The 16,981-nt window shown below is 39.3% G+C and overlaps 1 protein-coding gene across 1 annotated transcript in view; it reads right to left on the reverse strand.

Moving 5' to 3' along the window:
* pigk (phosphatidylinositol glycan anchor biosynthesis, class K) overlaps positions 1–16,981 on the reverse strand; it is a 34,388-nt gene that overhangs the window by 11,352 nt on the left and 6,055 nt on the right. Inside the window, exons 8-10 of the mRNA XM_038717486.1 lie at positions 15,452–15,562; positions 13,340–13,512; positions 4,897–4,972 (exon numbers count right to left, since the gene is read on the reverse strand). Coding sequence (XP_038573414.1) covers positions 4,897–4,972; positions 13,340–13,512; positions 15,452–15,562 — 360 coding nt within the window. The remainder of the gene's footprint in view (positions 1–4,896; positions 4,973–13,339; positions 13,513–15,451; positions 15,563–16,981) is intronic.

The following is a 16,981-nucleotide window of genomic DNA, read 5'->3' on the forward strand; positions in this document are numbered from 1 at the left end:
CATTCAATTTCCAGAGTGCTACTGGGTGTGGAGACCCCTCCTATTTCAAATGACGATACTCAATAAGCGTCTAACAGGGCTCAGGCATGTGGTCAGCTTCATTTCTTGGGGCCAGTTGAGTGTAACTCCGTTGTTCACACCACCAAGTTGATGTCAGCCAGCGTTGTTTCCAGCAGCAGGACCCTAGGATTGTTCTGATTTCCCCACCCCCCCACTTAAATCGGTTCAGCTGCTTCTGACCTTCTGGTATCAACACCAGTAATTTAGTGTCCGCTTATATAGCGGAGACAAATATCATTCTCAAATCAAACATTTGCAACTCCAACTCTACTGTAGTCATTGAAATTTGAACCAGGAGCAGCTCAAACACATCCATCCTCAATAAATGACTTTTCTTCAAAAGTTGATGCCACTGTGCCTCTTTATTAATCAAAAACAGCTGACGTGTCATTTGACATCTTTTTAATAGCAGCAATCACACAAAACAGCTGCTTGGATCTTCTGGTTTAGCTCTAAAATCGCTAGAATAGGTTTGACACTATCACACTCCCTAGGAAGAAGGCACTGCAAGATGACATCCATGAGGTTTAGACAGCATGCTAATGGCTAATACTTATTGTATAAAAGATGTAACTTTTGAACAATTGTTGTTTGTTATAATGACAAGTTACTCATTTAGCTTGAATATGTACTGAAAATCTTTGGTGGAACACAGCTCGCCTCGAGTTCGGAAGGAAACTCTGTAGTTCAAATCGTCCTTTTTATTGGCTTAAAACATTAAAACATTGAATCTGCTATTTGCATTACAGCACTTGTATTTCTAGAATAACAATAACAATAACAAAATCTTTTTAAATGAATATTCTTATACCTAAAGTTATAATCTCTAGATTTTAATTTAAATGAATCTGTTACTTCACTATTTAACTCTGAATGAGGTAAAATAATGGTGATTGAGCCTATGGCCCACGGATTATAGTATTGCAATATTTATATATTTTATAGTATTACGAACTAGGTGTCGATGGCACTAGGTGTAACTAGGTGTCACCACTCCCAGAAAAAATGCTGTATCAAGTTACTGCTAATGCAAAGTGAACATTTCCTACAGCTGCAGCTTCACATTAAAATCACTTTACTGGAAAAACACAAGTTTACTTTTATTATGAAGTAGTAACATGAAATGCAACGTGCTTTTCAGTGAGATTAACACTGCCTGCTATTGTTCATCAAAAATTTGTCTAAAAAACAAGACAATGGTCATTTTCTATTGTTGACACCGGATCAGTTTGAAATATTGCTGGGAGTAATGGAACAAGAAGGAGCAGCAAGGAAGAGCTGCAGGCGACAGGCTGCACACCTCAAGTTTCTCAGCGAGGTAACCAGCTCCTTTCAACGTGCCCTGCTATTTGAAGCTGCATGCAGCTTAAAATCAGATCATGGTTGCACACAGAATGATGGAAAAAGGCCAATTATTACCTGACTTATAAAACAACAGTTTGCATTGCTGCACCCCGAATTATGTGACCTGCAGTATTAAACTACATTTGCTGTTAGGCCTGCCACCAGTAACCACAGGTGTATTAAGTATTGTCATTCTTATAAAGCTGGTATGGTTAACATGTTAGCTTCAAGCAGACGCAAAGTACTCTCCAACAACTCCTTAAACAGCTGCAAGCTAATGCTGAAAACAATGCTGAAGAATGAGCTGAAAGACACAAACCAACTTTGGGGAACTGTAGAGGTGGGAGATGTGGATCCATCACTATGAGTTACCCCTCACTTGATCCATTGTTAATATAAAAATAATGATTAGAGCAGCTTTAACTAATCTGACACCAGGATAATGAATGCAAGAGGGATCAGATGTCAGTTGATGTCCTTCAGGATATGTAATCTATTTTGCCATTTGGTTGATGCTTGCATTTTGGTTTGGTGAATGCAAAATTCACAAGTACTCTGTGTACATAAGCAAGGACTGGACACAATCACAGAAACACCCGTTTCCTGTGCTACGAAGCGAGGTAACTGGCTTATCCAGGTAACGTCTGGAGTAACTTTGTGACGTCGGGTGTAACTACCTGATTAAGCCGTACTACGAAAGGTGGATAGGTGTTACCCGAGGTCTGTTGCCATGGCACTTTATGCTGCATCTCTAAACTGCTCCGAGCAGGTTTTGTTCGTGGTTAACTCGAGGTTACCCTGTACACATGGACTATACACCACATCTTTACCCAGAGTTAATGATGAGAAGTTGGATATTAATACATACCACTTAATAAAATATTTTAAGATTTCATCCTGACTTGTTCCACAGGTTGCAGCTGAAATAGAGTTATTCTTAACACAACAGCATTACGTTCATACAGCAAGCCCTGCAGCCTCTGTGATTTTAGGGAGGAGATCTTATTTAATTTAATTTAACGGGACAGTTTCTTTCTTTTTAATCACGAATCGCACTGCTATGCGCAAAATTTAATAATGAATTCTAAAGTAGTGTATTGTGCACTTTTAATTTCTATGTACTGCTATGCAAACACCTTAAACAAATATGGTGCTTTTTACCAGCAGTATTCCCTTTAAACAGCAGCAATAAAATATTTCTTGTAAATCTCAACATAAACATTAATGTGATCAAATCAATTATTAAACCAGAGCATCCCCGCATAACTAGATAAAGGCCTCTCAGGTAAAGTTATGTAGCCCATAATATTAATTTAAGTAAAATAGGCTACAGCTGTGTAGTGCACACAAGCCATTGCCATGGTTACTCTCAATACAGTGCCTGCCGTTTACTCACAGAGCGCTGTCTTCTCCCACATGCTGCATACAGTGTAGTCTGCTGAAGCCTCCCTCCGCTGCTTGTCTGGGTGGGTGATTTGCAGGCTGATCAATATCCCACCCCTCCTGTGACCCTTGGTTTGACTATGTGTATTCAGAGCCAGTGAGCAACGGACTTTCAAAATAATATATATATTTTTTTTTATGCGTTAACGTGAGATAAAATAATTGTCATCGTTAATTAATTAACGCGTTAACACAATAATAACCCATTAACATGCCCAGCCCCAAGTGTTTTCACATATTTAGATTGACTATTTTACGTGTCCAAAAAATATGGAACCAGGGTGGGGGTTAATAAACCGCGAAAAGAATTCCAAAGATGAAAGAGGCAAATTTACAAGAAATTCCCTTAAATTAAAGTCCCAAAAATCAAAATCACTCTGGTGTTTTCTTCTGAATACCCCCAATCCAGGTGCATAATATTATGATTGTGGGCTAAACTGACGAGTATTTCCTCACTGCTAAATCCGATTGCAAGGTCTAATATAGTAACTTCCCACTGCATGCATAATACACTGCAGAGGTGTATGTGTGTGATGTTGCAGATTTGCAAAGTGAAGTTTCTCTCATAAATGTGTGACAATAATGTCAGAGAATATTCAAGTTTTTTACTTGTAGATTAATCTTGGAAATTAAATTTTGTCTCGGGTTATTACCCGTTTCCGCTGGCTTCATTTTTTTATTATAATGTACCTTATGTGCAGTTGTACCTTTACATCTTAATCATATTACACATAAAAGAAGAGTCCATAAAATAAATAATAGAGAATTAAACTACAATAAGAACACTGTGAAGATAATTACAGATTTACTGCCAACAAGCCTCCCTGGCTTTGTCGTCTGCCACCATATTAGATTTAGCCGTTAACGTGTCTTTAAAATCCTCATATGCTGACACAATTAACATGCATTCTTCTGGGGAAAATACAGAGCATGCGCCATTGTGTAAAAACTCTGCCTGCAGGGCCAAACACGCCCCTTTGATGAAAATGCGCAACAACTCCAATGAAGTTAACACTGACTCAACTTCTTATTCTCCGTCGTAGTATCATTTAACACCAGTGTCACAGTTTGTCAACCCCGAGTTTGCTCGATAATCCCGAGTTAACTCTGAGTAGGTTAAACTCCCTTCATAGTACAGGCCACTGTACAATAACATGCAATCCATTGAAAAAACATCCACAATAAAAACAACCTATATACTGCTTTCAAGTGGAATCCAAATACCGCTCCAGCTTAAACAATTACTACTACAGAGTTTAAATTACACTTGTCTGACACAGTCTCAACCAAAACAGATTACCATAAACCTTTAAACTTACTACTTACTGAAGGGATATAGCATTGGATAATACTATGTAAACAGTCACGGTAATGTGTCCACTCTCAGAGTGTCTAAGTGTGGGTTTCCCAGAGGCAGCTGAAGCCCAAATGTCTGCTATCGCCGGTGGCAAAGATTAATGTAACTTATTTACTTTCCTAACGCACAAGTTGAAGGGGAAGTATAGAAATAGTATTTTTAATAGGCTCATAATGGAAAATCTTACAAGAAAGATACAGGACCCAAGACCGTCTATTTTGAATTCAGAGCACATGTTCTAAGGTGCAATGGGGAGAAATAGGTGTTCATTTGTGAAGGTCGACCCGACTGAAAGCCACAATCCATTTGGGAATGAGGTGAATGCACAACTCCTCACCACAATCCTGCCTACCCATTCTGCTGGATTTCACGGTGGCCCCTCCACACTGAAACCTGGAGGTACTTGCATTTCACACTTGCTGTCACCATGGAAACGACACAAAGAATCTGTTGCTGGATGTTGAACATAACTTTCTGTTCTGTGTCCAAATTAAGGATGAGTGTGGACACACTTCGAATAACAAAAACACAGGAGCACTAATAAATACCTGCCTACGCATAAGGCATAAAAGATAACAAACATGCTGGACATTAACAAATGGATGTTGAAAATGTCTGGATTGTATCAACATGGGCATCTTCATGTGGTTTATTATTGTCCCCAACTGACCATGGTTTTTGGAGTCTCTTACCTGATGGATAATCTCAGACACTGGCAGCTGGTCAGCATAAGAGTACTTCTCTGTTTGCAGCTCTGTATTCACAGCACTGAAAGACAAAACACAGACAAAAGAGCACTCTTTTGACATTTACCTGAAGAAAGTAAATTGTACTTTGGAAACATTAAGCTTTTGTTCTGTGGGACACCATTAGTCAGTGATGAAGAAAAGCTGTCAGGAAGAGAAACAGACTCTAGTGTTTCTGCTGGCAGTGCGAGTGTAGCCAAGGTGTATGTGTGTGTGATTGACAGATCATTTCAGAGTCGAGTCAATGATATGCAGTGCAAAATCATGCAAATGACCCAATTTTTCCTCCCGATATAAATGGGGGGAAATAAGAGTTAAATCATCTTGACAATAATGGATGTGATCCGAATGGGTCCTGTATATAAATAATATATATATTTCACTACAAAAGGAAACACAATTTTGCAGTGATTTTTTCAGCAACCCACTCACCACCTTTTCACTGTAATGATTTTAGAGGTGTTGGTAGAGCTACACACTCGCAAGCCCCCTTAACTACCCACAGTGCACTCTCCACTTTGGTTAGTTTTTCTAAAACCCAAGTGAACATCAATGCAGCAATCAATGAAAGTTATAGGGAGCTGCACTCAACTTCAGTACTCATACAAGGTTGATGTTATATTTGTCGAACGGGTAAACAACCAAATACAGCTAATATTTGTTGTTGATGCTACACAGCAAACATCACCTCTCCACGGCGCCTCATCCGCTAAGATTTTACAAACACCCAGCGCAGTGCTGGTAGCTCTTTGCCAGTTTAAAGAAATACAAATGAAGCATTCCGCTTCAGCTTTTAGTGTGGCATGAGCAGCGAGGCACAGCATTACCTGAATCGACATTAAACAGTGGAAAAAGGCGTCCCACGACGGTCAACAATAAGGGACAAAGCAACACAAAGCATGCAGAAAAGTGAGAGAATATAATATGTGCACAGATACTGGCTCTCAGTGACATGAAGAAAGAAAGAAAAAAAAAAAGCGTGGACTGGCAGCTACTCTGGATTTCAATGTGTTTAAGATTTCTTCCTCAGACAATCCAAATGACCTGAGTCAGTCTGTACTACCAACATTGGGTGGCTGTGATAAACATGTAAACATGGTTATGATATGTATCCTCAGGTCTTATCTCTTCTACTCCACAGATTACACATTTGACTCCTGTAACATTGTCGGCATAACAATGAATGGTTTAAAAAATAAATCAATGCAGCAGAACCAGAGATATCATATTATTCCAGGCACGCTTCTTCCTTGTCAAAACCTGGTGCCTACATTACCCACAGTGCCACAGCTAACATAGCCTCAAGCTGCTAGCCTCAAGCACAGGTGAGGAGTGGGCCACAGAGGTCTGTTAAGCCCACTTCTTTCTAACTGCAAACCACCAGAAACCATGCATTTGTATTTAAGAGTTGTAGTTCTATATATCTATGACTTTCAGAGTATGTGTTTACTGAATTGCAGAGGTATAATTTCAGAAAAAGCTGTTGAAAGTCAGTTGGAAAACTTTGTATGTGTATCCTTGTATTGGAGGCCACTATACAAAGATGAATAACATGATGTAAGGTCAAAACTGTCCATAAAAAAAAGTCCATAAAAGATGGACTGTTCTAACATATTTTTTAGGAAAGCTAATCATAAAGCATATGTGAATTGTGAGTTAGGAATAAAGCAATTTACATTTAAAGTAATGCTCTTAGCTACACCGACTTAATGTATATTAATGAAGTAAGTTGTGGTTCAGTGTCTTGCTCAGGGACATTGAAAAAGGTCACCACACAGCAGTTGATGGATAGACATTACTTAACATGAGACAAGATGTATTAAACCTGTGACCTTTCAGATACAGAACTGGTTCTGTCTGTATCTAGTCACTCAACCTGCTTCCACTGTTCTATTAGAAGCTAGCATAAAAAATAAATAAAATAAAATAAAAAAGGTACAATGTGTAAGCTTTGCCCCAAATTTTTGTGTAAAACGTTAATAAACTAACCATATCAACAGGATGTGAAGTAGAAAGAGTTCTGATGTCATGTCAAAGACGTCTGTTGTGTTGCAGAGATATCAACTGAAGTTAGTATGCTAAGCAGCTAGCCCGGGCTCGTCGTGTTGTAACACCACACGTGTGTTGAGAGACAATAGTCAGTCACAGTAGCGTCCAGTCTGCCCTAAGTCCAACATGAGAAGATGAAGAAGTGGAGCTGCCCTGAGGGTCACAGAAACACAAAGATGGCAAAGAAAAGAAGCAATATACAAAGGTAAAAAAAAAAAAAAGAGTAAATATTGGCGCAGCTTTCCACTGCTGGAGGCAGCTCTTGGTGAGTAAAGAGATGTGGTTTGATGGCTGACATTTCTTTTAGACTCTTAAGTAAATATTTCATATTTAGAGAAATCTCTCTTTAGTGCAACTAGTTGACACCACAAACCGTACCGAAAAACATTCCAAATGCCGTTGATAAATGGTTTGGATGTGGCTGTTTTCTTGCTACTATATGTCTTGCTAAAGCTAAACTAAGCAAGCTATAATGAAAACTCTAAGGCCAACGCCACATGTGCTATTACTATTAGTTAGTGGTTGGATATTTTATAACTGATTAATCTTAATATGTCTTAACTGTACAAGTCTTGAACAGTGTCTCACTGCAACTAGTAAATAATAATGTTTTTGAATCAAGCCTGGGCCCTTTGCTGCAGGTCTTTCCCGCTCTCTCCCTGCCTTTCCTGTCTCTCTCTACTTCCGGAAATGCCAAAATCTATAAAAGAAAAGAAAGTTTACATAAGTGACCTGATTTTAAAGATTTACATCTTCAGTATAAATGGCCGCGGGGCTGAGAGCAAAAGACAGTCTGGAAAGTCGGAAAGTATTCAGAGGCAGACAAGTGCATTGTAGATTTTGGTCTTTCCACTGGATTTGTTGACAGTAACAAAAAATGTAAAATATGACCTGCCTTATCCTAGCTATATTGGCAAGGGTTTTCTCATCAGCATAAATCAAATTGGGTTCACAAATTAAAAAAAAGACAATGCAGAAAAATGTTTCATTCTCACCAGTACAGGCTGATTTACTTTACTTGACAAAATCTTTTCTTTCTGGTGTGAGATTTATTCATTTAGTAGGAAATCTTAGTAATGGATTAAAACTTAACTGCAACACCTTCAGTACAGTATTAGCTAAATGACTTGGGTGACCTTCCCCTTCCCCACAAATCGCATTTGGTCACCCCTTCATTGCTTTTCTGGAAGAAGTCCACATCGATTTGAATAGTAACTCTCTTAGAGGATTGCTCTAAAGTGGTTACTATTTGTTTTGTCACCTTGAACCCTCTTAACTATGTTAACTATGTGTTCTTGTGGGTTTACTATGTTCTGTAGCACTGGCTATATTTTATGTGACACTGAAACATATAACTGCGTCAACTTTGTGAACTCTAAGAGATTTGATAAATGTGGCAAAAAAAAGGAAAAAGGAAACTGTCAAAATAAAAAATTACATCTAACAGTTCAAACACTTGTTGAACCCGTTACAACTATACACCAGCACGCCACAATTGCCACGGGCAATATGAATTGCTTGTATGCATGTTTGTCTTCAGTATCACTGTCTGAAACAGAGTCAGGAAGAAGAGTCTAAGCTAAAGGTCACTGTTGAGTGGAGGTTCAACTGAGTGACTGTCTTAGGCAAATCAAAGAAAGTTCATGTCAGACAGCTGCCATATACAGTGAACCACCATGGATCTCCTCAAACCACCTGCTGTGTAAAGAAACACGTTCTCTTTGTCTCTTCTCTCTGAGCTGCTTTTGCTCAACATTTTGCTTTGTGGCTTTTGCTCCCTCTCCCTTCCTTCTTTATTTTCCTGTCTTTATCCCTTTCAACTCCATTTCTTCGCCCCTTCTCTCTCTTCTCACAGCATCTGTGCGGTAGAGCAGAAGTTTCTCTAACAGACAGGAAAACAGACTGAAGAAAACAGGCCGGACGGCAGGCAGGGAGACGGTCTCCTGCTGAGCCCTCTATGTGCGCCAAGCTCTTTCTGTCAGTGGAAACACGTTGCTAAGAGCACGGACGTCTCACCACTGATTCCCCCCTTTTTCACTTCAGAGATGAGCCCTAATTCAATTCAGACCACTTTCCACTTTATGTTTTCCATAAAGAGATTTTTTTTTTGGTCCACTCAGCTGATTCTAATGGATGTGTCTGCCCCTCCCCAGCTCGAGCTCTGGTATCACTGCTGTCTCCAGCTGCCATCTTTAGGTCAAACAAATTTCCTTTTAACATCTGCTCTACTAATGCCCCAAGTAGTTTTTGAAGACTCTATCCTGCACTGCTGGTCAGAAATGAGATAACATTTACTTTTAAACTGAATGGATTATGAATTCAGCTTGAATTTGATACTTGTTATTGTCCGGGGAAGCTTGTAACCCATATGTCTTGGTCAACAGTGACCTATAGCTGGAAGAGGGTAACTACACAATGTCATTACACTGTTAAGCCTATGTATAATGGACAGGATAGAGGGGATCCATTACAACGTCCTCTCCATCAAGTGCAATTCACTTAATGGAAGAGCCTGTTCTGAGGGAAAACGGCCGTTTAGAAATGGGTGAGAGGAGAGAAAAAGAGAGGGATGAGAGCGAGAGGAGAAAGCAAGCGAGCAAGAGAATGACTAAGAGACAAGCATACACACTTGAACGCACACAAACCTATCTTCTCTAAATATCCTCCTCCACTTGTCTGAGTGGCCGAATGACAAAAGTGGATTAAAACAGCACAATATTTAATAATCGTTCCAGAGAACCTCTGTGATATTTTGTCTGAGGGAACACAGCTCACTCCAGCCGTATGTCTTATGAAACACTATTATTTAATTTTACCAGTGGTGTCCTGACAAGGGTCTCATAAGGATCCCGTGTCTCTTAGTAATTGGCTTTTGAGATGATCCAGATGTGTTGGTAAAAGGTTTAGGTCCCAATTCATGAGATTTATTTATTTAATGGAGGAGGGATGACTACTGTAAGTAGGGCCTCAACTGACGAAAAAGATTAAGTGAAAAATGCCCTTTAGAATAAAAAGGTGACAAACTGAAATTGCTAGTTTCAACCAACCAATAGACTAAAACTCAAACGATATTCAGTTACTATCTTTTGTGACGAAGAAAAGCAGTAAACCCGTACATTTGAGAAGCAGGAACCAGCGAATGTTTGGCATTCAGGATATCAGGACAAAATAGTTATAAATAGTTGCTGTTGAAATAGTTAATTTTGTATGGATTGACTAGTCAATTAATTGACTTTTTTTCCCCACCACTACCGGTGATCATATCTAGAACGCACATGTGATGTTTCATCCCATGTAATCACAAGCCCAATTACCTACTGAATTTCTGGCACACTTTCTGGTTTTTCCTATGATTTATTTCCAGAGACACACTTGTATGCATTTTTGTGCATAAAGCTGCATTTTCTGTTACGGATCAGTTTCAGTTTTGCGCAACAACAGAAACCGTAAAGACTTTTGCTAACCCTGATATATGCCAGCTGGTTCACAACAACAATCATTAAACTCATATGATGAAGGAAAAAAAGAGAAAAAACTACTAGCTACTTTAATTTCATTTTACAGGTGATGCAGTTATGGCTAACCTGCCTTTGCTTAACTGTTATTATGTATAGTGAGTTGCACATATAATTTCCAGATCTATGAGAGCACAGCAAATATTTTATTACCTACTCCCCCATGCAATATTAATCACGTCCAGCACTTATTGCTAACGACACTGTAATGTGACAAAAGTATCGTTAGCCTACCTACAATCTGAACTCTCACAACAGCATTTTCTTAAAAATAGAAAGACCCTGCTAGTGCTTTGCTGCATCAGTAAACCCCATTAAACTTCAAATGAATCAGGGGATTGCTGGTTTCTTACATCAGAATTGGAGATAAAAAGTCTCTCTCTAGGACTGAATTAGGGCAACGGGCAGCTCGATAACACTGGTGGTGCGTTTCTGTGTTGCACTGGGGATCAGCAGAAGAATATGTTAGCCCTAATCAATACCAAAGTAAGGGGAAGTTGTGTGCAATGACTAACTCGCCTGAGGCCAAAACAGCCGATGACTAAAATCAGTATGGCAATTGCCTCTAATTACTAATTAGCATCCAACTGCATTAGATTCTTTGACTATAATACCTCCCAGTGGTTCAATTAAATCCCAGCTTAATGAAATTAATAAGGGGGTGGGGGGCAAAATCATGAATAAAGTTTTTATTTTTCATCACATCTGTTTGTAGAGCACCACAATCTATTCTTTAACTGCAGCCAAGTGAGTCAATACATGGAGTCCTGTTGTCGTGCTTTAGCTGTGTGTTTCCTCAAACCTCTGGTGATTGTCCTTATTATGGGATTAGTGTGTCTGGGAACTGGCTAATATGAGCAAACTAAGAAAATGTCACTAGGCACAAAGAATTTTGAGCAGGGGACGTTTAAGGGTTTGACAGCTCTCTACAGCCATCTAGTGGTCAAATGTATTTATCACAGCATGTGTCAACTGGTGCAACGAAAGACTGAAATGGACTTGGATATATTTTGGGCAGTTCACCACAGGGTGGCCTCATAGATAATCCATCAGTAACACTGTTGCTCACTCAGTGCCACATTTGAAGAGTCACTGAATTAGAACCTGAGGCCAGACAAGGAAAGTGCACAATTATGAGCTTAGCTTTGCTGTGAAGTGAAGCATTCCTTTGCTGGTACTACTTATAAATAGCAGTAAATATACTATCTAAATGAACTGTTATTTCCTCCAACGATCACGGTCGTCATGTTATTTAATTTTAGCAGTGGTGCCTAGACAGCGTAGTGATGTTTTTCGAGATGGTCCAGATGTGTTGGCAAAAGGTTTAACAATGCAAACGCCCAATTTATATGAACTGCATTTATTTGTGGGAGGTGGGATGATTATTGTAAATGGGGACGCAACTAACAATTATTTAAATTACTGATAATCTGCTGATGATATTCTTAATTAACTGTTTGCAAAAATGATTAAGTGAAAAACACCGTTTATAATAATGGTGACAAACTGTAATTGCTAGTTTCAGCCAACTATTAGTCTAAAATAAACAATATTCTGTTCACTATCGTGTAGGGCAAAGAAAAGCAGCAAATCACCCTGAGCATGTCTCAACCTGGAGCATTGAACAAATGTACTACATTTCATTTGGGTGTATTTTGTGCAGTTCACCACAGGGTAGCGTCACAGAGAATCCATCAGTAACACACTCAATGCCACTTAGAGTGACTAAATTATAACCTGAGGCCAAACAAAGAAAACGCCCAATTATATTCTTCCCTTTGCTTTGAAATAGCATTAAGTGCTAGATATCGATTATACATAGCAGTTAATACAATCTAAAAGAGCTATGTGATTGCCTCAAACGGTCATGTCATTGGTCAGCCTTACAATCAGGTCTTAAATCACCTGCAGGATAGTCATACCATGTGGTTTACTCTCCCAGAAACAGGGCACTCTATACATCATTAGTAGAGAAATCAATATCACTAATGTGAGCTATTCTATCTAGCTATTCTACAATCGAAGTCTAGTTAGTTGGGAACCAAACAGAAAACGAATTTGTCCCCCAGCACTTCAATTAAAACCAAGAGAAGTTGGACTCAATTAAGGTTTTGCCCCCAGTCCACTTCAGAAATTGCACAGTTTTAGAGCAAAAAGTAACACTAATTGCCCCAGGATTACTGTTATATCATTTATTATTTGCATTGCAATGATAATTGCAGTGCAAAATAATATAATTATATGTTTTTCAGTCCCCTTACCAGATATAAAATTTGAGTTTATAATATTATTACATAGTTTAAAGTAGAATCAAGTAAAAATTAATTCAAATAGGTCTATATATTTAAAAAAGTAGAATTTGATTTGTCAAGCCATATTGAGATTGTTTTCCAGGTGGCATTTATTAGCATACCTTAAGTCAGGGTTTAAGAGGCTGGAGAATTATTGGTGTTTCTATATCTCATATAGAAACATATGCAAGATGTTGCATATGCAACATATGCGAACTACTGTTTGAGCTTTGCAACTTCGCTTAAATGCACAGTGTGTAATTTACTAGGGGTCTCTCACATCAAAACAATAACGAAAGAGGTAGTTTGATGTTGTCCTGAAGTATCGTGGGATCATGGTCCTCACCACCATTTTAGACATCTTAATGTGAAAAGGTTACGTATTATATCTTTAAGCAAAACATCCAGATAACAAAGACTGCAACACACACTATTTGACCAATTTGGGTTATCTTCAAAAAGCTGCTATGCATATTATAAGTACTCTCACATAAGAAAAAGTAAAAATAATGATAGAAAAAAAAGTCAGCTTACTTCTGCTCCACCTGCTTGATGGGGTCGGGCAAGATGATAGTTTCCATGGTGATCTCAACTTTGCGGACACTACCAAAGAAATCTGTGATGAGGACACTTCCTGGGTCCCTCAGAAAAAGGTCCGTACGGTGGCCCGGAGTGGACACACACTGACTCTTGGGACATACTTTGAACTGGTAAAACAGACAAAACACAAGCAATGTATTAGAAATATACAACACAGCCAGAGTTGGGGGCTCTATTCCCATTAGAGCATTTAGTGTGTAAATACTGTAAATATCTACTCATGGTTCTGTCAAGAGCTTTAGCTAAAAGCTTTGATTGGTGTAAGTCACTTTTTCCAGGAGAGAGGGGAATTTAACAATCAGACGGTGTTTAAGAGTTTGTGTCTCCTACTTTTCATCCCATAGATTGCGAGCCACAGCTAGTAGCCAGCTGCATCAAACATGGCTAGAGCTGCTGGGAGGTGTTAAAATATGTGACAGTGTGTGGAGAAGATTAGAGGCATGGAGCCTGACATTTGTGCATGGCATCATCAATTACAAATGTTTCCATGCCTCTGTGGGTTAATCCTCTTGAGCGTGTTATTCCTCAGTGTGTTGTCCGACTGGGCTCTCCATTTGAACATAAAATAAAATAGTTAAACCGAAGTGAACATTATCTCTCTCAGCCAAACGGACCCGGATTTTGTTGGGAAGGTGGATGCAATTTCTGTTTCATCAAAGGGCAAGCCATTGCAGATTTAAAACAAGAAAACTTGGTAGGCTTGTCTGGGAAATCCATAGTATTGACCCTTAATTCCACAAAATAGCACAAGAACAAAGAGTGCATCTTCAAAAAAGGAATATTGGAAAGAATAATAAGCTTTAGTCAGATAACATTGATTGAGCTCAGACTGAGTGCCAGAGTAAGGATTTGAGGTGTTTTGATTGTAACTCCTGGTGAGGCAAATTGGTGGTGGGGATGAGGAGTGGTCACTGGGGCCAGTAGATGTCCGTAGGAGTGTAAAAGATGAAAAGGGAGGTGCTGCTGAGACTGAGCCGTGGCCCGGAGCAGCATGTACTCACCATCACCACCGACATGTGTCAAGGGCCAACAACCTTAACACAGTATCAGACATTCTGCTTCAAGTGCAGAGAACTGTGTGACTTTCATCTAGCTCCTTTAGGACCAGACACTTTATAACACTAGACAGAAGAGGAGGGCAGCGCAGGACAGACCCTGTGTCTCACTATAAAAAGGTACCAAACCACAAATGTTTTCACAGGAGTCACCTCTGCCACAGCCCATAAAAAATTTAACTACAGCTAGCAATTAATTAATAACGATGAATATAATAATTATTTTGGGTTAATAGATTACCCCACATCGAGAAAAGGGCCAATCACAATTTCTCAGTAGCAAAATAGAAGTCTTCAAACTGCTTGTGTTGTCTGACAAAACCCACTGATAATCAAGTTAGAGCTGAGTAAATACCTAAAACCATCCAACGAATGTTTGGGCATTTTTGCTTATATAAATGTTTGATACGGTTAACTATTATTAAAATGATTGTCTATAAATTTAGTTTAGTCATTCGACTAATTGTTTCATCAACTAATTGTTTGAGCACCACTGTAGTCTCACTCCCTGGAAGTGAATAAAGGGGGGGCGTCGTAGCTTTAAGTAAATACTCAGATAGAAAATAGAAAGCACATTTATAAAATAAACGATGTGTTTATGTAAAAAAGACATCTACTGCTTCAGTGTGTAACATGACATATAAAAGTAGCAGAGGGCACAAACACTAACATTTATTAGTGCACACAGTACACTAGTGCTGAATGGATTAGTTGATCCAATTATCACTTGTTACTTGAAAAAAATGTTTAGATCATTGATTTAACTTGAATACCTTTGGTTGTGGACTGTTAATTTATAAAATCACCTTGGAAGCCTAGGAAACTAATGGGCATATTTCACAACTTTCTGGCATTTTTAGAGACAAAACAATTAATCTCTGAATAGAAAAAACATCACTGATAAACAATATTAACGTTAGTTGCTGCTCTGCAGTACACATGTACTCTCTGATGTTGGGTAAAAGGCACGCACACAAGTACACATCCTCACCAGGTCATTCATGTTGGCTTTGCTTGCAGGGTGGATGTCCTCCAGGAACTCCAGCAGGTAGAAGGTGTAACGGTCCATCAAATGGACGCCTATGGCCAAATCTGGCTGGTGCTGGAGAAGGACGGGAGGAAGAGAAATACAAGAACAACAACATTCAATATCTAACAGCACTTCATCAGCACAGGTGATTTGATGGCACTTCAAGTTTTGGTTCAGAACTCCTCCCTTGTTTTAGACACATTTGGATGATCAAAACAAGGTAAATGTCTTGTGTCATGCCCCACAAATAATTCCTTCTCCAAAAACAAGAATATGTCACTTTGTTAAGATGCACAATTAAAGTGTGCGGTGTGTTTTGATTATACCATCTGGATCTGATCGGTGAAGTTAATTAGTGACTAGCGGTGGCAGGGTACGATAAAGAGTGACTGCCATCACCTTAAAAACTACACAGTGGGTGAACAACAGTGCATCTTTTGGATTCAGAGATGGTGTCAGGAAGAAATAACTAGCACCAACACGAACTGCCGGGTAATGACATCAAAAGAAAAATATTTTGACAACTTGTGTTCAAACTATGCCCCTTTTGAATCACCCCTAATCAGTGTGGAAAAGTGTGTAATGACAAGCACCACGGGTGTCATTCTTTAATGGGGAGAGGAAACAGATGTCCAAAGCACATACGGTTTCAGCTGAGAAGTCTCTGTAAAAGAAAGCAGCTGCAGCCAACATGAAAGCTTTCTCATTGAGTAAAATAAAAGACTTGACTCATCACCCGCTCCAAATCCTGGCACCACATCACTCCAGTCCTAAAACAACTACACTGGCTTCCCATTTCTCACCGGATCACATACAAAATCCTGGTACTTACCTACAAAGCCATTCACCACCTGGCCCCTCCATACCTCACTGTCCTCCTCTCCCCCTACCAACCCTCACGGTCCCTCAGATCCACCTCAGCCGGTCTCCTCTCTGTCCCCAAGCTCAGCAGTTTTGGGGACAGAGCCTTTTCCCGGGCAGCTCCCAGGCTCTGGAACTCCCTCCACCATGAGATCCGCACCTCTGAGTCCCTCACCATTTTCCAGTCCCGCCTTAAGACCCATCTCTTCACCTCTGCCTATCCGTTACTGTTGCTGCCAGATTTAATCAGTTGTTGCTAGCTAGGCCCTACTAAGCTAATCTTAGTTCCATGAGTTGGTTGAAAAAGCTTAACCCAGGTAACTCTTTATTGGTGGCGTTTTTTTTAAATAAGACTCTTGGATCTGCACTTAATAGCTATATACATGATATTGTGCTAACAAGGCTAAAGCTACATGTCCGAGGCAAAAAATTAGCAACCTCAGCAGAAAGTATGTATGTAGAAGACACAGTATTTCAGTACAGGGCTGGTTAGTCCTGGTATTTTTAGTACAAAAGGACAAATTTAAGATCATTTTATTATTTAGTTAAAACATAATGCTGTTGGGCCTGCTTATCTTATACTTATTAAGAAGTAGGTTTTCAGTTTTATTGTTTCAAGAGAAAAGGATT

This window comes from Micropterus salmoides, unplaced genomic scaffold (genome assembly GCF_014851395.1).
Source record: "Micropterus salmoides isolate LMB-PRFRI ecotype aquatic unplaced genomic scaffold, ASM1485139v1 Ms_hic_scaffold_14, whole genome shotgun sequence".
In the NCBI taxonomy this organism is placed as follows: Eukaryota; Metazoa; Chordata; class Actinopteri; order Centrarchiformes; family Centrarchidae; genus Micropterus; species Micropterus salmoides.